This window comes from Pleurodeles waltl, chromosome 5 (genome assembly GCF_031143425.1).
Source record: "Pleurodeles waltl isolate 20211129_DDA chromosome 5, aPleWal1.hap1.20221129, whole genome shotgun sequence".
NCBI lineage: Eukaryota > Metazoa > Chordata > Amphibia > Caudata > Salamandridae > Pleurodeles > Pleurodeles waltl.
Window position 1 is genome coordinate 8,899,672 of NC_090444.1, and position 20,763 is coordinate 8,920,434.

General features: G+C 46.9%; 1 protein-coding gene across 1 annotated transcript; it reads right to left on the reverse strand.

Moving 5' to 3' along the window:
- Positions 1 to 566: 566 nt before the first annotated feature.
- On the reverse strand, positions 567 to 20,125 carry LOC138295246 (zinc finger protein 420-like). Its single transcript, XM_069233440.1, has 2 exons — positions 19,449 to 20,125; positions 567 to 4,259 (listed from the first exon to the last, which is right to left on the reverse strand). The coding sequence occupies exon 2, from the start codon at positions 3,692 to 3,694 to the stop codon at positions 2,189 to 2,191; it is 1,506 nt and encodes a 501-aa protein (XP_069089541.1). The 5' UTR covers positions 3,695 to 4,259; positions 19,449 to 20,125; the 3' UTR covers positions 567 to 2,188.
- Between the last annotated feature and the right edge of the window lie 638 nt (positions 20,126 to 20,763).

Below are 20,763 nucleotides of genomic sequence, written 5' to 3' on the forward strand. Positions count from 1 at the left end.
GGAAAGGGGTAACTTCACTGGGACCCCTTATAACAGTGAGCAGGTGTGGATGTTTTTCGACATAGCAACTGACGACTCTTTTAAATGGAAGCCTTCACAATCAGTACATTTTAAACCCGGGTGACCTTTTTGATGTCTCATCAGACAGGGTTTGGTGGGAAATGCTCTTTCATGTTTATAATATTCAATGACTTCTCCCAAGTTTATCATTTCTGGTCAAGAGTTAGTTCAGTTTCACCCTGGAATGCTTGTTGACACATTAGGTTCCTCCTGGGAAAAACCATTTTGCAAGAAAAAGTTGTCCCTGCCAATATGGAGTATCTTGGTCACATTTATGGCTTCTATTGAGTCAGTGTGGATTTTCAGATGCTGCATGAATAGTCCCCAGTGTATAATTTCTGATTAAGCATTACCTATTCCTTTGTAATGAATGCCTCGTCACACGAAAGACAGATGCAGTTTCTCCCTGGAATGCATGTAGACACATTAGGTTCCTTCTGTGAAAAAACACTTTGCAAGAAAAAGTTGTTTCTGCCAATATGGACTCTCTGATCAGCATCTGGTCACATTTGTTGATTTTATTAATTCACAGTGTGGATTTTCAGGTGCTGCATTAATAGTTCCTTTGAAATGATGGCTTTGTCACATTCAGTATTTTTGTATGGAGGCCTCAAAAAATCATTAAAATGTTACTAGACCTGCAGGTCTGTTGACTTAAATAATCTACTCGACCTAATTGTAATGCTCTTGACCCATAAACTGCTTTAAATTATGTGGCAAGTATTTTAATTCACTGAGCCACCGATTTCTTCATTGTCATATATGAGAGCAGCTTCAAATACGTGAGTTCAGCATACATGCTGTATAAAAAAAGATATTTTGTTTGATTTAATAAACTAAACCTTTGCTACACATATAATACAAATCTAACCACATACAGGATACACCTGATCCCTGACTTGCCTCTTTGCTCATTAACAGCATTGTCATCAGGGCGGGGGCAGGAATGTTTCTCAAATCATATTTCAAAACCATCACTTTTAATAAATGCATAACTAAAGCATGAAGTGGTAGCATGCTGTTATTTGCAGTCAGCAGATTTTCCATTGAAATGACCACAACATTTCCCACTAACATGCGGTTTTACTGATAAAACTATAGAGTTTAGAAACAATAGTGTTTGGAAATAGATTTTTTGCAAATACTTGTCATTTGCACATCACCAAGTAAAGAGTTCTGATATATTTAGCATCACACTTCTAACTTTTTTTTTTTTAAGTGCTTTAATAATTTCTGACATTTTGAATATTTGTACTATTCATTTGTAAGCTATTTAAATGTTGTTAGAAAAAAACTGACATCATACATCCTTTTGTTTCATGATTGCTAGACAGCTCACTTGACAAAAAACTAACTGTAGTAAGAGAAAGCATTTTCCATGATAAGCAGCTGTTAGTAAAAAGACAACCTGACCTTTGACCTATATCCTTGAACAGACAGCAAATGTGTCAAGATAAAACAAGATTTAAAGGCATCTCTTTAGCTCATTTACTTTCTGAATGAACAGAACACCTGTTCCTTTCCACCTTAAGTTCACTCTCACCCAGCCTTCATGCCCAACCTGGTAAAGTCCGACACGCCATAGCGAGTGGGCAATTAGAGTTTGAAGCCTGCTATGGTGTCGCTCTGGTGTGGAGGACAGGTGTCCCACTAGTAATGACGTTCTGATGTTGCATTAGCTTTGTCTTTGTAAATGATGCCTTGCCACATTAACTGCAGTGATATACATTCTTCATCATCATTACTTTCTCCTCTGTATTGACTTACTGTTATTGTATCTGCTGTGCAATAAATGAACTGCCACATTCAGTACATCTATTCGGCTTCTCCCTGGGTGGATTTGTTGACGCTGCTTTAGATTGGACTTCCTTTAGAACGCTTACTACCCTCTGTACATTGATATACTTTCTCTCCTGTGTGAACCCTCCAATGTTGCATTTAACTGTGCTTTACAATGAATGCTTTGTCACATTGAGTACATTCATAGGGTTTCTCCCCAGTGTGGACTTTCTGATGTCACTTTCTAATATATGTCTTCTCACATTCAGTGATGTTGAATGGTCTCTTCCTAGTGTGGACTATTTGATGTCACTTCAGCTTTCCAATTGTTATAAGTGCTTTGTCACTTTCAGCACATCGATGTGGTTTTGTCCCTAGTGTGGATTTTCTGATGTCGCACTAGGTTTCCACTTGTTATAAATGCTTTGCCACATTCTGTACATTGATATGGTTTCTCCCCAGTGTGGACTAAATGATGTCGCTTTAGATTTCCATTTGTTGAAAATGCCTTGCCACATTCTGTACAATCATAAGGTTTCTCCCCAGTGTGGATTTTCTGATGTCGTTTTAGCACTCCATTTATTATAAATCCCTTGTCACATTCTGTACATTGATATGGCTTCTCCCCAGTGTGGATTTTCTGATGTTGCATTAACTTTCCATTTGATATAAATCCCTTGTCACATTCTGTACATTGATATGGCTTCTCCCCAGTGTGGATTTTCTGATGTTGTTTTAGCACTCCATTACTTATAAATGCTTTGTTGCATTCTGTACATTCATAGGGTCTCTCCCCAGTGTGGACTTTTTGGTGATTCATCAGATAAAACTTTGAAATAAATGTCATGTCACATTCTGTACATTCATAAGGTTTCTCCCCAGTGTGGACTCTTTGATGTACCCTTAGTTTTGACTTTCCACTAAATGCTTTGTCACATTCTGTACATTTATATGGTTTCTCCCCAGTGTGGACTCTTTGATGTACCTTTAGATATGACTTTCTAATAAATGTTTTGTTACATTCTGTACATACATAGGGTTTCTCCCCAGTGTGGATGTTCTGATGTTGCATTAGTTCTCCATTGGTTATAAATGCCTTGTCGCACTCATTACATTTATACGGTTTCTCCCTAGTATGGACTTTGTGATGTCGCGTTAGGTGTCCGTATGTTATAAATGCCTTCTTGCATTCTGTACATTTATACGGTTTCTCGCCAGTGTGGATTTTCTGATGTCGTTTTAGTGCATCACTTGTTATAAATGCTTTGTTGCATTCTGTACATTCATATGATTTCTCCCCAGTGTGGATTTTCTGATGTCGTTTTAGCCCTCCCTTTATTATAAATGCTTTGTTGCATTCTGTACATCCATATGGTTTTTCCCCAGTGTGGACTTTCTGATGTTGCATTAGTTGTCCATTGGTATTAAATGCTTTGTCGCATTCTGTGCACTCATAAGGTTTCTCGGCGGTGTGGACTTTCTGATGCTGCATTAGTTGTACATTGGTATTAAATGCCTTGTCACAATCTCTACATTCATATGGTTTCTCCCCAGTGTGGATTTTATGATGCTGCTTTAGATTGTTCTTCCATCTGAACACTTTATTACATTCTGTACATTCATATGGTTTTTCCCCGGTGAGGACTTTCTGATGTTTCAATAGGTCTCCACAGGTAATAAATGCCTTGTCACATTCTGTACATTCATATGGTTTCTTCCCAGTAAGGATTTTCTGATGTTGTTTTAGCTCTCCATTTGTTATAAATGCTTTGTCACATTCATTGCACCAATAAAGTTTCTCCCCAGTGTGGAATTTCTGATGTTGCGCTAGGCGCCCATTGGTAATAAATGCCATGTTGCATTCTGTACATTTATATGGTTTCTCACCAGCGTGGATTTTTGATTCCGCTTTAGATTCTTCTTCCTTCCAAACACTTTATTACATTATGTACATTTATATGGTTTCTCTTCTACGTGGAGACGCTGATGCTGTATTAGGTCTTTCATTGCAAAGAACACTTTTCCACAGTCAGTAGACCAAAACAGTTTTTCTCCAGAATGAAGTTTCTGATGTCACACTTGCTTTTTCTCCGCCTAATAAATGTGATTTGCATTCTAGATATTCATACGTTTTCTCTCCTATGTGTTCTTTCCGACAACAGATTAGCTCTTCCTTCATAATGAATACCTCATCCGACTTGCTTCAGTATGTCAGTGTATTATATCTTCAATGTATATCATCTGATGCATAAGAGCCAAGTACAGATCACACTAGGCAGTTTGGGTTTTCTGCTGTAGAGTTTGGCGAGGCATTAAGCTTCAAGTGAAAAGATTCTGAGGCATACTGTTTTTACATCACTTCCTACAGAAGTGATGTTTAATGCCTTTACCTTTTTCGCTTATTAATTTATTTATTTCACCTGTTAGATTAAGAAAAAGAAACAGAATAAGCTGCAATGCAGAGCCCCTCACAAAAATCTGTTGGCATTTAGTGAGACAAGTGCACTGAAGAAATTCTTGATCACACTTTCAATGTAAAGATACAATAAGCAGAGTAAGGACATACTACCCTTCCATGATCTCCTCCTATTGAGAAGAATGGACTCAAGGAGTCATCAAGACACCAGAGAAGGTTCCTTGTTCAGTGAGTGAGACCCTCTCCCCACAATACACTACAATGTTAAATCCATAGTGACAAGATGTCTCCTTTCTTATCAAGGGAATGCTTCCTATTATCACACAGCCTAACAAGTAATACAAGATGGAGCCTTTGCCAGTGAATGGACCATGCAACACAGAACATCACAATAACGACTTGAAACCTAAGCAAATGCTGCAAGGAGTCCTTTGTACTATCAGAGAGCCTAGGATAGGACCCGGATAGGTAATCTGGAGCAACTTCCACATAGGGTAATTTCAGAGATCTGAGGTTCGGACCAGAACCACACAAAGAACAGGAGGTTTACAACTATTTGAAACACACATTGGCTAAGTCATTAAGTCTCACCTTTCAGAAGTACAGGCTTTCCCAATGGTGCACAACTTAAGGAAAAAAAATAAAAGGTGCAATGATGCGGCTAATGTTGCATCATTCTGCTGCTATGCTCCACAAATGTGAACACCTACAGATTGAAAAGCGCGCCATTTTCCATTTTTGGTTTGGTATTTAGCCAAGACCATTTATTTTAGTAAAATTACATATGTAATATACTTACTTAAAGGGGCTTTCAGCTCTCCATTCATTGGTCTGTTGTTCTACCATTTGAATTTTGCTTCTGCCCACTACAGAATACAGCACAGGGTAGTGGGTCAGCCTATTTTGCTGTCGAACTTCACTCTGAGTGACTGCATTCCACTCTTTCACAAGGAGGTAGTAGTAGGAAAATACGCTCTTTCTTGGTTACCCCATTTTTCTGCCGGATGTTAGTGTGTTTGACTGTGTTCACTGGGATCCTGCTAGCCAGGACCCCAGTGATTATGCTCTCTCCCCCAAAAGTCTGTATTTCACCCACAATTGGCACACTGGTGCCCCCTTATAAGTCCCGATATATATAGGGTACCCAGGGTATTGGGGTTCCAAGGGATCCCTATGGGCTGCTGTATATATTTTGCCACCTATCGGGAGCCCATGCAAAACTCTTCTGCAGGCCTGCCATTGCAGTCTGTGTGAAAAGGTGCAAGCACCCGTTCACTCCAATTTTTCACTACACCAAGGGCCAGATGTAGCAAGCAGTTTTGGTCATTCTGTGTCTATGGGAAAATGTGTTTGTACATATGGCCCCAAGTCACTTATAAGTCAACCCTGAGGTAGGCATTCTAGCCCAGAGGGCAGGGTACAAAGTACCTGTATGTGAAGGCACCACTGCACTAGCATCCCAGGATGCTTGAATCCTGTCCAGGGAGGACCTGGCTTGGCGGTTCGGGCTGGACTGCTCCCATAGGGAGCAGGGTCACGACTGATATTCCTATGGCTGGGTATGAACTGGAGTGACATGGCAAGCAAAATAACCATGGATTAAACCCAGATCTGTGACTGGAGGTGAGTGTCTGAAAAGTGTCAACACTCCGACCATCATTTTATTTTGTGATATTGCTCCCACAAAGTCCAGGCCCATTTTCCCGGACTTTGTGAGTGCGGGATGCCATTTTACATGTGTACTGGACATAGGTCACTACCCTTGCTGGTCACCTGGGGCAAAGTAAAACTTAGCATGGACTGGTCCCTCACTTTCACTGGCCTCACATGTCAGAAGACACAAAGGAGTTTTGTCACTCCTGTGTCACCTGTCACGCCAGTGGCAAGACAGGTAGCACCCCAAAGGCCCCCTTAATCACACTGCCAGTGGTTGGGGTACCCTTTGAAAGGGTAGGGGTTTATATTGTTGGCCCCCTTGACCCTCCCACAGCTTCTGGAAACAGATTTATTCAGGTGGTGTTGGACCATGCCACCAGGTATCCAGAAGCCATACCTCTTAGAACCACTACAGCTCCTGCAGTGACTAAGGTCCTCCTGAGAATATTTTTCAGGGTGGGTTTCCCAAAAGAGGTTGTATCAGAGGTAGCAACTTTGTGTCTGCATACTTAAAAGCAATGTGGAACGAGTGTGGTGTAATATACACCTTACCATCCCCAAACAAATGGGTTGGTTGAACGTTTTAATAAAACACTCAAAGGTATGATAATGGGACTCTCTGAAAAACTCAGGAGGAGATGGGATGTCCTGTTACCATGCTTCCTCTTTGCCTACGGATAGGTAACCCAAAAAGAAGTGCGCTACAGCCTCTTTGAACTCTTCTTTGGTCACCCTGTTAGAGGTCCACTAGCACTTATGAAGGAGGGTTGGGAACAACCCCTGAAGCCCCCTAAACAAGATATAGTGGATTATGTACTTGGCCTCAGATCAAGGATGGCTGAGTAGATGAAGGCGGCCAGTAAGAACCTTCAGGCAAGCCAAGAATTACAAAAGCAATGGCATGACCAGAAGGCTGTCCTGACTGTGTACCAACCATGGCAGAAAGTGTGGGTCGTGGAGCCAGTGGTACTAAGAGCACTCCAAGGCAAATGGAGTTGACCACACATTGTGGAACAAAAGGGTGAGGTCACTTATTTGGTTGACCTTGGCACTCCAGGAAGTCCCCTTAGGGTACTTCATGTGAACTGCCTAAAGCCATATTATGACAGGGCTGATGTAACCCTGCTCATGGCCACTGATGGGGGACAGGAAGATGCAAGTGACCCTCTTCCTGACCTCTTTTCAAATTCTGCAGCTGATGGTTCAGTTGAGGGGGTAGTCTTAGCAGATTGCCTTTCTCAGTCTCAAAACGAAGACTGCAGAAATCTCCTGGGACAGTCCTCAGATCTGTTTTCCCTTATACCTGGTCAAACCACATGGTGTGAACACACCATTGATACAGGGGACAGTCTGCCTGTCAAGAGTAAAATATACAGACAACCTGCTGATGTAAGGGATTGCATCAAAGCAGAGGTGCAAAAGATGCTTGACCTGGGAGTAATTGAGAACTCAGATAGCCCATGAGCTAGCCCAGTGGTACTAGTCCCAAAGCCACACTCTCAAAATGGGAAAAGAGAGATGAGGCTTTTTGTTGACTATAGAGGGCTCAATACAGTAACCAAAACAGATGCGCATCCTATCCCTAGGGCAGAGGAGCTCATTGATATACTGACATCGGCCAAGTATTTTACCACTTTTGACCTTACTGCAGGTTATTGCCAGATTAAGCTGTCAGAAGATGCTAAACCCAAGACAGCATTTTCAACCATTGGAGGGCACTACCAATTCACAGTAATGACCTTTGGTCTGAAGAATGCACCTGACACTTTTCAAAGGTTGGTGAACACAGTCCTCCAAGGTCTGGAAGCCTTCATTGCAGCATAGCTAGATGATATAGCTGTCTTTAGCTCCACCTGGGATAATCACCTGGTCCACCTTTGGAAAGTTTCAGAGACTCTGCAGAAAGCAGGACTTACTATCAAGGCGTCACAGTGCCAGATAGTGCAGGGGAAGGTGGTGTATCTGGGACCCCTAGTAAAAGGAGAACAGATTCAGCCACTACAGGGGAAGATTCAAACCATTTTGGACTAGACTCCCCCTACCACACAAACCCAGGTCAGAGTCTTCTTAGGTCTCACTGGGTATTACAGGAGGTTAATTAAGAACTATGGCTCCAAGTTAAGACCATACTTCTTTGGTTCTCACTTCATTGTTCAGACAGGCCACAAACCTCTTATGACTCAAACAGATGAAAAGAGAAAACCCAAAATTGTTGAGGTGGTCCATTTCCCTACAGGGTATAGACTTTACAGTGGAACATAGACCTGGGAGTAACCACTCCAATGCAGATAGACTCTCCAGATATTTCCACTTTGACACAGAAGACTCATCTGGGCAAGGTTAGCCTTTTTGTTCCGCTTTTAGGGGGTAGGGGTGGGGGTTGTGTAGGAAAGTACCCTCTTTCTTGGCATGGTTACCCCCTTTTTTGCATGATGTCAGCGTGTTTGACTATGTTCACTAGAAGCCTGCTAACTTGGACCCCAGTGATTATGCTCTCTCTCCCAAAAGTCTGTATTTCACCCACAATTGGCACACTGGTGCCCCCTTATAAGTCCCGAGTGTTAGAAATGGGGTCTTTGGGTGGCAGTTACCCCCTGTCCAAGCAAGGACCCTCACTCTAGTCAAGGTAAAGGAGAATCACACTCAGTTAACCCCACTCTCCTCCTTGGTAGCTTGGCACGAGCAGGCAGGCTTAACTTCAGAAGCAATGTGGAAAGTATTTGTACCAACATACACAGTAACTCAGTAAAAACAAAAAAATGACACAACACAGGTTTAGAAAAATATGTAATATTTATCTACACAAAACAACACCAAAACAACAACAATCGAACATACAAGTCAAGGTATGTATTTTTAAAGAATAAGAGTCTTAGGGCCAGATGTACCAAAGGGTTTTACCCATTCTGTGTCTATGAGAAAATGTGTTTGTACATATGGCCTCTGATCCTTAGAGAACAGTGAGAATGCTGTTATTTCACAAAAGTACCTGGGTGGCGTCAAAATAAAGCAGCACGGGCAAGTGTGCTTTGAAAAAGGCCAGCGATGCGTTGATTTCTCACTCTCAAGCCAGACCATGCGTCGTTCCTCCTCCTGTCAGGTCAGCGTGCATTGTTTCTTCTCTCCCGCAAGAGAGCGATGCATCAATCCAGACAGGCACCTCAGGTCCAGGCAGGCTTTGCGTTGATTTTCCACACCCAGTGATATTGCGTTGAAAATCTGGTCGCACGGTCTCACAAAACCACGCTGCGTGGGGTATGCATCATTATCCGCCTCAGTTAGCGGGTTTTGCTCGTCGTTTCTCCAGATGCATTGCATCAATCTTCCAACCGCGATGCAGGTGGAGCATTGACTTCAGCCAAGAAGCCGGCGGCGTGTCATTTATCAGCTGCGTAGCGGAAGGTGCACCGAAAATTTCCCCGCACGGAGGTCTGTGCGTGCATTTTCAGTCCTTGTCTGCCATCTTCACCTTTCAAGGGCCCTGGAACTGGATAGGGCACCACTTGGAAGGGCAGGAGTCTCAGCAGAGAGTCCAGCTGTTGGCAGGGGAAGTCTTTGATGGTCCTGAGACTTCAACAACAGCAGGCAAGCTCAGTTCAAGCCCTTGGAGATTCTTCTCAAGCAGGAATGCACAACAAAGTCTAGTCTTTGTCCCCTTTCACAGGCAGAAGCAGCAACTGCAGGATAGCCCAACAAAGCACAGTCACAGGCAGGGGCAGCACTTCTTCTCAGCTCTTCTCCTTAGCTCTTCTCCTTGGCAGAGGTTCCTCTTGATTCCAGAAGTGATCGTATTTTCAGGGGTTTTGGGTCCTCTTCTTATACTCCTTTCTGCCTTTGAAGAAGGCCTACTTCAAAGAGAAGTCTCTGTTGTTTTCAAGATCCTGTTTGGCCAGGCCCAAGACACGCACCAGGGGGTTGGAGACTGCATTGTGTGAGGGCAGGCACAGCCCTTTCAGGTATAAGTGACCACTCCTCCCCTCCCAGCACAGATGGCTCATCAGGAAATGCAGGCTACACACCAGCTCCCTTCCTGTCACTGTCTAGAGAGAGGTGTAAACAGCTGAACTGTCAAATTGACTCAGACAGGGAATCCACAAACAAACAGAGTCACAGAATGGTTTAAGCAAGAAAATGCCTACTTTCTAAAAGTGGCATTTTCAAACACACAATCTAAAAACCAACTTCACTAAAAGATGTATTTTTAAGTTGTGAGTACAGAGACCCCAAACTCCACTTGTCTATCTGCTCCCAAAGGGAATCTGCACTTTAATAATATTCAAAGGCAGCCCCCATGTTAAGCTATGACAGAGCTAGGCCTTGCAACAGTGAAAAATGAATTTGGCAGTATCCCACTGTCAGGACATGTAAAACACATCAGTACATGTCCCACCTTTAGCATACACTGCACCCTGCCCATGGGGCTACCTAGGTCCTACCTTAGGGGTCCCTTACATGTATAAAAAGGGATGGTTTAGGCCTAGCAAGTGGGAACACTTGCGAAGTCGAATTGGCATTTTAAGACTGCACACACAGACAATGCAGTGGCAGATCTGAGCCTTGTTTACAGGGCTACTAATGTGGGTGGCACAACCAGTGCTGCAGGCCCACTAGTATTATTTAATTTACAGGCCCTGGGCACCTCTAGTACACTGTACTAGGGACTTACTAGTAAATCAAATATGGCGGTCATGGAAAGCTAATTACACATACATTTTACATAGGAGCACTTGCACTTTAGCACTGGATAACAGAGGTAAAGTGCCCAGAGTATCAAAAATAGAGTCCAGCACACATCAACAACCTGGGAAACAGAGCCAAAAGTTAGGGGAGACCACGCCAAGGATGCCAAGTCTAACACCTAGTATATGGTACCTAGGTACCCAGGCCATTGGTGTTCCAGGGGATCCCTATGAGCTACAGCACATATTTTGCCACCCATAGGGAGCCCATGCAAACACTTTTGCAGGACTGCCATTGCAGCCTGCGTGAAAAGGTACAAGCACCCTTTCACTGCCATTTTTCACTACACCAGGTCACTTTTAAGTCACCCCTAAGGTAGGTCTTCTAGCCCAGAGGGCAGGGTGCAAAGTACCTGTAAGTGAGGGCACCCCTGCACCAGCAGAGGTGCCCCCACGCACTTCAGGCCCATTTTCCCGGACTTTGTGAGTGCGGGGAGACCATTTTATGTGAGTACTGGACATAAGTTACTATCTACGTCCAGCTACATAATGGTAACTCTGAGCATAGGCATGTTTGGTATCAAACATGTTGGAATCATACCCCAAGGCTTTTGCAAGCATTGGTTGTATGATTCCATTCACTCTGGGGGCTCCTTAGAGGACCCCCAGTATTGCCATTTCAGCCTTCTGAGGGTTTCCAGGTAGCCCAAGCTGCTGTCACCTCCCAGACAAGTTTCTGCCCTCCTGTTGCTTGAGAAGCTCAAGCCCAGGAAGGCAGAACAAAGGTTTTCCTTTGGGAGAGGGTTTTTACACCCTCTCCCTTTGGAAATAGGCATTACAGGCATGGGAGGGGTAGCCTCCCCCGAGCCACTGGCAATGCTTTGTAGGGCTCATTTGGTGCCCTTGTTGCATAAACTAGTCTACACCGGTTCAGGGACCTACAGTCCCTGCTTCGGCACGAAACTGGACAAAGGAAAGGGGAGTGACTACTCCCATGTCCATCACCACCCCAGGGGTGATGCTCAGAGCTCCTCCAGAGGGTCCCTGGGTTTTGCCATCTTGGATTCCAGGTTGGCAGGGAACTCTGGAAGCATCTGAGTGGGCAGTGCCAGCAGGTGACGTCAGAGCACCCTCCTGATAGGTGGTCACCCAGCTAGGTGACCAATCCCAGTTTCAGGGCTATTTAGGGTCTCTCCCTTGGGTGGTTTCTAAGATTCAGATTGCAAGACTCCAGCAGGAATCCGCTGCACCCTCCACTTCGACTTCTTACCGAAGAAACTACACCTGGACTCTTCAGGACCCTACAAGCTGCAACAAAGAAGCAAGACGCCTTCTGCAACATTGTATCTCCGGTTCCTTCCAGCAACTGCAACATTTCCCCAGTCCTGCATCCTCTGAGGACAGCCCATCTTCAGCCTGCATCAGAAGGAAGAAGGAATCTCCCTTGGGGTGAAGGAGTCACTCCCCTGTTTCTGCAGGCACGAACTACGACGACGACCGGCTGCGTGGATCCCGCATCATGGGTGGTGGACTGAAGTGTTCCCGACTGTCCTCTCTTCCAACTGTCCACCTTGGGTGAAGGTAAGCCCTTGCCTGCCCTGCAGGACAGTACCCCCGGGCACTGCGCTATTTGCAGCAGCCAAGGCTTGTTGGCATCCTTCCTCCAAGATCTTTGTGCATCTTGCAGATCCAACCCCCATCACTCCTTCCTGCGACGCACAGCTCCCTGAGTGGCTCTCCGGCGGCATGTGAGCCTTTCTCATAGTGCTGTGTGGGCCTCTTCTGCGATTCTCCTGTCCCCGTCCTGTAGGACTCCCGTGGGTGCTGCCACGTCTTCTGTGAGCTCTCTGTGCTGCTTAGTGCCCCCTCTGACTTCCCCTCCTGGATAGAGTCCGCCTGGTCCTTCCTGGTCCCCGGCAGCGCCATTGTCCTCTAACTGTGAGCTTTGCTTGGGCCAAGGCTTGTTGGCAGACTACGACGAAGCAAACCTACCTGCAATCCTCTTGCCGGCGTGGGACATCACCTGCACCCTCCAGGAACCTGACTTTGTCCTCTTGGGTGCAGTGCTGACTCTTCTTCCTCACTGGTGGTTCACTTCTTGCACCTTCATCCTGGTGGGTTGGGGCTCCTACCCTTCCTGGACTCTTCTGTGCTTCTTGGACTTGGTCCCCTCTTTTCACAGGTCCTCTGGTCCAGGAATCCACTGTTGGTGTCTTGCAGTCTCTTCTGGGTTTTACAATATTCTTCTGTTCTTCTCTGTGTGTGTTCTAGGAAACTTACTGTGATTTACTCCTGCTTCCCTGGTCGTTGGGGGGGGTTGAGGTACTCATCTTTGGGCTTTCTAAGCACTCCCAGCTCCCATCTACACACTACACTTACCTAGGTGGGGGACCGACTTTCGTATTCCACTTTCTTATTATATGGTTTGTATTCCCCCTAGGCCTATTTCTCTATTTGTGATTTTCCCTAATTGTACTGTTTCTGCATACTAGTGTATATAATGTGTGTATTACTTACCTCCTAATGGAGTATAGCCTCTATGGTATTTTTGGTATGTGTCACCAAAATAAAGTACCTTTATTTTTGTAACAGTGAGTATTTTCTTTCATGTGTGTGAGTACTGTGTGACTACAGTGGTAATGCATGAGCTTTGCATGTCTCCTAGATAAGCCTTGGTTGCTCATCCACAGCTACCTCTAGGGAGCCTGGCTTCTAGACACTGACTACACTTCACTAATAAGGGATACCTGGACCTGGTATAAGGTGGAAGTGCCATAGGTACCCACCACACACCAGGCCGGCCTCCTACAGTAGTTTCCTTCAGTGCCAGTGTTTCTGTTTGTAATTAATAATTACGTTAGTGTTGCCTGTGTGTTTAGAGCCTCATGTGATATCAGGACGCTTTCTACCAGCTCTTCACAGCACAGGGCACATTCCAGCTTTATCAGTTCCTGACTCCTGCTAATGCTGTTGTAAAGTCCTTTTGGAGCTGTCCATTTGCATCTATTCTTTATAAAGTAATTCACTTTTCAGAATGCACGCAGTGAAATACATTTAGAACTGCCCTCCTGTATGTATTTTAATTGAGGATTACAGCTATGTTTGTAAACCAACTTCGTCTGTATGTCCTGCTTGTATGTCTCTCTAGTTTGCTTTCAGTGCTCTTGTCAGGCTTACATAGATATTTAACTATTATATCACTAATTGAATCTGCACTGTGCCATCTATGCATCTTTGCAATCCTATCTATCTTCCCATGTGTGTTGATATACTCGTCAGTCTATAATCTTTTCTATTTAGGCGCTATCTACAGCAGAGAGACAACAGGAATATTAAGTGAACAATAAGGTAGGACCCAGAGCAGGTGTAGATACTATCCAGAGCAGCAGGTCTGCCGATAATCCTTAGCACAGCAAGTGGAAGTGCTATGCACAGCACAGTGGGTCTAGGCGCTATCTTCAGCAGAGTGAATGTAGGAATATTAAGGATACAATAAGGTATGACCAGAACAGATGTAGATGCTATCCAGGGCGGTCGGTCTTGGCACTACCTGTTGTACAGCAAGTGCAGGGGCTACGAAGAACACAGTGGGTCTAGGCGCTACCTATAGCGGAGCAAGTGCAGGGGCTATGAAGAACACAGTGGGTCTAGGCGCTACCTATAGCGGAGCAAGTGCAGGGGCTATGAAGAACACAGTGGGTCTAGGCGCTACCTATAACAGAGCAAGTGCAGGGGCTACGAAGAACACAGTGGGTCTAGGCGCTACCTATAGCGGAGCAAGTGCAGGGGCTATGAAGAACACAGTGTGTCTAGGCGCTACCTCCAGCAGATTGAGTCTGGGAAGAATTCCGAACAGGGAGAGTGTAATGATATTAGGGTGGCTATAATTAGAAGAGCTATGGCAGCGTCTAGGTGCTATCAATACTATATGGACTGGGTGTTCCCACCACTTTAAATGTCATCAGGAATTAGATTAATCAAGTCGTTGATTATCAAAAACACAGAGTCATCTCAGCATTATTAGTAATGGATGAGTAAAGTGGGCGTGAGCAATAAATTGATTGGCGTTAAGCTGACTGTCGCTATATCCAACATTCTGAGTCACCAAGTAAAATTAACTACTCTAACAGCAAATTACAGGCCTTATTTTGTCATTTCAAGGATGGTGATAGGTTCAGCAGCTGAACTGTGCTTTTATTTAATGACACTAGGAGTGAGGTGCCATTTAATATAATTTGCTAATTTGCCACCAATTGTGGTATTTTTCTCCTGAGAATTTGACACAAGTGTGAGAACAAGACTCTTTGTAGCTGTGGATTCACAGCAGCTTCTTGTTAAATGCAGTGTATAATATGTGTGTCCTAAATGCTTCTGAAGGTGGAGTGACCACAGGTCTGTTAGAGAGAGTCACAGCAGAGTACAAGGGACCCTCAGAGGTGCACATGGCTTCTGTCTAGCGCCTCTCTCGTGTCACCATATCTTACACCCACACCTCTGTCGTGCCCCTATCTCTTACATCTACACCTCCCTTGTGCCTCCATCTCTTGCATCCACACCTCTTGTGTCCTCGTCTCTCACAACCACCCCTCTCTCGTGTCCCCATCTTACACCCACACCTCTCTCATGTTCCCATCTCTTGCACTCACATCTCTCTCGTTCCCCATCTCACACCCACCTGTCTCGGGTCCCCATCTTACACTCACACCTCTCCCATGTCCACATATTACACCCACGCCTCTCTCATGTCCACATCTTACACCCACACCTCTCCCATGTCCACATATTACACCCACGCCTCTCTCATGTCCACATTTTACACCCACACCTCTCTCATGTCCACATCTTACACCCACACCTCTCTCATGTCCACATCTTACACCCACACCTCTCTCATGTCCACATCTTACACCCACACCTCTCATGTCCACATTTTACACCCACACCTCTCTTATGTCCACATATTACACCCACACCTCTCTCATGTCCACATATTACACCCACATCTCTCTCATGTTCCCATATTACACCCACATCTCTCTCATGTTCCCATCTCTTGCACTCCCAACTCTCTTGTGTCCCCATCTGTTGCACCCACACTTCTCTCATGTCTGCATCTCACACCTACCTGTCTGATGTCCACATCTTATACCCACACCTCTATTGTGTCCCCATCTTACACCCACACCTCTCCAATGTCCACATATTACACCCACGCCTCTCTCATGTCCACATATTACACCCACGCCTCTCTCATGTCCACATCTTACACCCACACCTCTCTCATGTCCACATATTACACCCACACCTCTCTCATGTTCCCATCTCTTGCACTCACATCTCTCTCGTTCCCCATCTCACACCCACCTGTCTCGGGTCCCCATCTTACACCCACACCTCTCCAATGTCCACATATTACACCCACGCCTCTCTCATGTGCACATATTACACCCACACCTCTCTCATGTCCACATATTACACCCACACCTCTCTCATGTCCACATATTACACCCATACCTCTCTCATGTTCCCATCTCTTGCACTCCCACCTCTCTTGTGTCCCCATCCGTTGCACCCACACTTCTCTCATGTCTGCATCTCACATCTACCTGTCTGATGTCCACATCTTATACCCACACCTCTATTGTGTCCCCAGCTCACACCCACACCTCTCTCATGTCCCCATCTCTTACTCTCACACCTCTCTCGTATCCCCATCTCACACCTACCTCTTTCATGTCTCCATCTCTTTCTCTAACACCTCTCGTGTCCCCATCTCTTGCACCCACACCTCTCTCGTGTCCCCATCTCTTGCACCCACACCTCTCTGGTGTCCCCGTCTCTTACACCCATACCTCTTGTGTCCACATTGTTTGCATCCACACCTCTCTCGTGTCCACATCTCACAACCACACCTCTCTCCTGTCCCCATCTCTTACACCCAGGGGTTCTGTTCACTGCATTTCTCTTACATTCACTGTCTACATCCCTGTGTCTATTACTTGGGATAAGTGTCCCTTTCAGCCACATTGTCCTGCTTAGGTTTCAAGTCCTGTATTTGGAAATGAGTTTTTTAAAGTGTGTTCTTGCACCCTGATGTTAGGGGGGCTGTGAATGTTGCCTTGTTCACTACAGCTGTTCTGTCACAGTGATTTAGGGGTCGCTCAGAACACCTAGGGGTGCAGTGCGTAGGCAGCATCAGGCACCACCCCCACCTCAAGAACTGATGCCCCAGCAGTGATTGAGACCTGTTGGGTCTGTAACCCACTGATGCCCAGAACCTTTCACATTTTAAAGGTTTGTTTCTGGCACTCCCTGTGCTGAAAATAGTGGAGGTGACCTCATTTCATTATGTGATTGTGGGCGAGATGGTGCAGTTCCAGGTACGCAAAATTGTACATTTTTGTAAGGTAAAGTAATTTTCATAGTGTGATTTCAACCAGACTCCCTCATACACATGCTCAGCGGGTGCATAAACCAACCAGGCTATCCTACTGGCTTTAGCACAAGTGGCCTGCTTGTTATCTACAGACCACCCAGCAGGCACTGGACTTCCTGACCTCTCAGGGGCACTGGACTGTGGAACCTGCAGGTGACAGTTCGTGGCAAGGGCTCCACTCACCTGTTCATTGACAGCTTCTCAGCCTCTTTGTGTACACCTCACAGACCTCAACGCTGGGAGGGGTTTGAAGAATGATTCTACCTTTTCCACTACACTTCACCCTGACACTTGTCTGATCCCCCACAACTCACCCTCAGCTCCACCTCCTTTTGTTTCTCCCATTCTTGTGTGTTTGGTGCAGCACATGCAATAAAAACATGCAGAGTAAACACTGAAATGGAGAGAAAGGGGGAGTGTGTGGGAGAGAGGGGGCAGAGGGGAGACAGAGGGGAAAGAGGGAGGAAGAGGAGGGGAGAGGGGGCAGAGGGGAGCGAGAGGGAGCTAAAGGGAGGCAGAGGAGAGAGGGGAGACAGAGGGGAGAGAGGAGGAGAGGGGAGACAGGAGGAGAGAGGGAGATACAGGGAGGCAGAGGAGAGAGGGAGAGAGCGAGATAGAGGGGAGAGAGGGAAGTAGAGGGACGGGGCAGAGCGGAGTGGGTGGGACAGAGGAGGGAGACAGGGGAAAGGGAGGCAGAGGAGAGGGCAGAGGGAAGAGAAGAGGGCAGAGGGGATAGAGGGAGGAAGAGGGGATAGGGGATAGGGGGAGAGGCAGAGAGGGGGCAGAGGGGAGAGAACGGTGCAGAGGGGAGAGAAGGGTAGAAAGAGTGCAATGGGGAGGGGAGGGGTGAGGGGGCAGAGGGGAGGGGAGAGACAGAGGGGAGAGAGAGGGGGCAGGGGGGACAGAGAGGGAGAGGGAGAGGGAGCAGTGGGAGGCGGAGGGAGGGGAGGGCAGATTTTTAAAGCACTCTCCAGCCCAAAGCCAACCACAAAGTAGCTCTTCTGTAGCCCAATGCTGCTACTCCTAGGAAGGAGGGGCAGGGGCAGAGTCAAGCAGGCAGTAAATGGAGATTTGTGCCCGGGCCCTTCCACAGAGGGGGTGGGCGCAGAATGTCTGCTCCTGCTAACTGCTTACTTTCTCTCTGAGTCCTCATGGGGGGCATTTTCAGGGAGCTGAAGCTCGACCTGGGGGTACTGGGGGGCTTTACTTGACACTAGTTACATTACACAAGGACACATTATTCATTTATTTTATGCACAGGGCAATTAAGTGATCTGCCCAGGATCACAGGATGTTGAGCCAGCGCCGAGACTGGATCCTGACTCCCCAGTTCTAAGTCACCAGCTCTGGCGAATTTTAAGCAAAGTTGTCAAAGGAGATTGTTAATGTGAGGAGCTGAGATTTCTTTCCATGGACTCGGTTACCTTCCTCCCCCCTGGAAACTGTCCAACAAACTGTGGATTAAACAAGCAGGGCTTTCATGCTGGCAAATCACATGGTCCTGCGCCCACAAAGGGGATTTAAATGGCGTCGAGGCGCTATCTGCCGCGCTGTATAATAAAGGTTTATGTTGTGAAACTCCCATTGTTCAGGGAAGCTTCTGGAGGTGCAGATGTGGGGGGGGGGGGGGGGGGGGGGGGGGTCTGCTGAAATGCAGGTGACCCCGCTGCACTTCTAAAGTTTCTTCACTTCTCACCTTACAGGGGCTCCGAGCTCAGGGGTACAACCCACAAAAGACTGATACTGTAACCCACACACATTTCTAAATTCCAGCCCAATATGCAAAAAATAGCAGAAAGTCATTTATAAAACAGACCAATATTTACCAATCCACAACACCGGGAAAAATGTGGCCCAACTGTGCGTGACCCGGACCAACCTGGCCCCTTCCCAGGACAGAGGTCACTTTTATACTAATATATACCAAAGTCAGGGGTCACAGGCCTGAGACCCTCGGGAGGGGTCGTGGAGAAGGAAACAATTCACCGTTTTTATTCCACTAATTACACTGTAAACAGGAGGAGGGAGCAAACCCCCTCACTCAGTGACTTCCCGGCTCCAACCCTCCCACCCCGAAAACTCACCCGCAGCAGATCACACGGCGACAACTCACTCACCTGCAGCAGATCACACGGCGGCAACTCACTCACCTGCAGCAGATCACACGGCCACAACGCACCCGCAGCAGATCACACGGCCACAACTCACTTACCTGCAGCAGATCACACGGCGACAACTCACCTGCAACAGATCACACGGCGACAACTCACTCACCTGCAGCAGATCACACGGCGAATAACTCACTCACCTGCAGCAGATCACACGGCGACAACACATCTGCAGCAGGTCACACGACCACAACTCACTCACCCACAGCAGATCACACGGCGACAACTCACCCGATCACACGGCGTCAACTCACCTGCAGCAGATCACACGGCGCGCTCCCTTCACACGGCACTTCTGGGTGATAATAATTCACTGTCTGTGTCCATCCAGGGCTTGTGTGGTCGCCCCCACTTCTGCCATTACCAGTGTCGACAAAGTACATCATGGGGGGGGGGTCAGCACCCCCCCAATCACCCCCACCCGACGGATGGTGAAAGGATGCAGGAGGGAGGGATATGGGGCGCTATCCTCTCTCTCTCTTTCCCTCCTCACACAATAAATGTGCCCAGCCCCCTCACCCCCATGAGATCTGTGGTTCAGCCTCCTGTAGAGATGAGAGAACTACCTCCCACACCTGGTGCTTGCGCCCCCTGTCCTGACTGCACCCCCACACCTGGTGCTTGCACCCCTGTCCTGACTGCCCCCCTACACCTGGTGCTTGCACCCCTGTCCAGGCTGCATCCCTCGGACTACAGACAACTCTTCCCACCAACCCTGGGCCCTTCCCTTCTCCCGACGCCTCTTTCCTGCCCCCTCCCTGCAGACTCCTCCCCTCACCCACAAATTCCTGCGGGAGGGGCTGTTATTCTTTTCTCCCCCTCCCTCCCTCTTAGCACAGTCCAGAATCTGGACCTCGTCACCCCCAAACCTGACACAGCCTCGCCCCACGGCCAAGTAAACCCTCCTCCTCCTCTGATGAACTATTCCTCTTGTAAAGCGCTTCAGCACCTTTCGGTAATGTTAGCGCTATATGATTGTGCACAAATGTACAAATGATAAACTCCCTGTAACTCTTCTGGCCGCCCCCATTCGTGCCCCCTGCAGACTCACCCTCCTGCCCCCTCCACGAATGCTTCAGATGGGGGCTGTTATAGTTATCGTTCCCCTGGGGCTCCTCTCTTCATATGTAGTGCTTCCCAGCGCTCTGCTGTGGGAGGGGGCAGGAGCCCCCACTGAGGCCTGGCTACCCGTGTCTGCATGGGGGTCTCTTGGAACCACCCCCGGCTCCGTTTCTGCCATTTGTAAGTACATAGACGAATGGTAGATGAAACTACAGGCCCCAGAATGCAACTTTTAATAGAAAGGGTGCAGTACAAATCCTACAGTGTTGTGTGTGTATTTTTGAAGACCCACGGGCAGCCAAGGCTGACTGAAAATGGGGGTGATGAGTGGTGGGTGGGGGCTCCGTTGGACGGGGGTGGGGGGGCAGAGGGGAGTATGGGGCCTCCAACCCCAGAGCACACTGCACAATGCACTGCATTTATTTAATACCAGATCTGTGTGAATATTGTGAGCAAACTAACTCAGCCGTAGATAAAAACAAGCATTGGCAAAGCCAATAGGTCTCG

Bases quoted from the DNA above. Each gene is read 5' to 3' on its own strand.
- LOC138295246 (XM_069233440.1), bottom strand. From the start codon at position 3,694: ATGGCATTTATTACCAATGGGCGCCTAGCGCAACATCAGAAATTCCAC.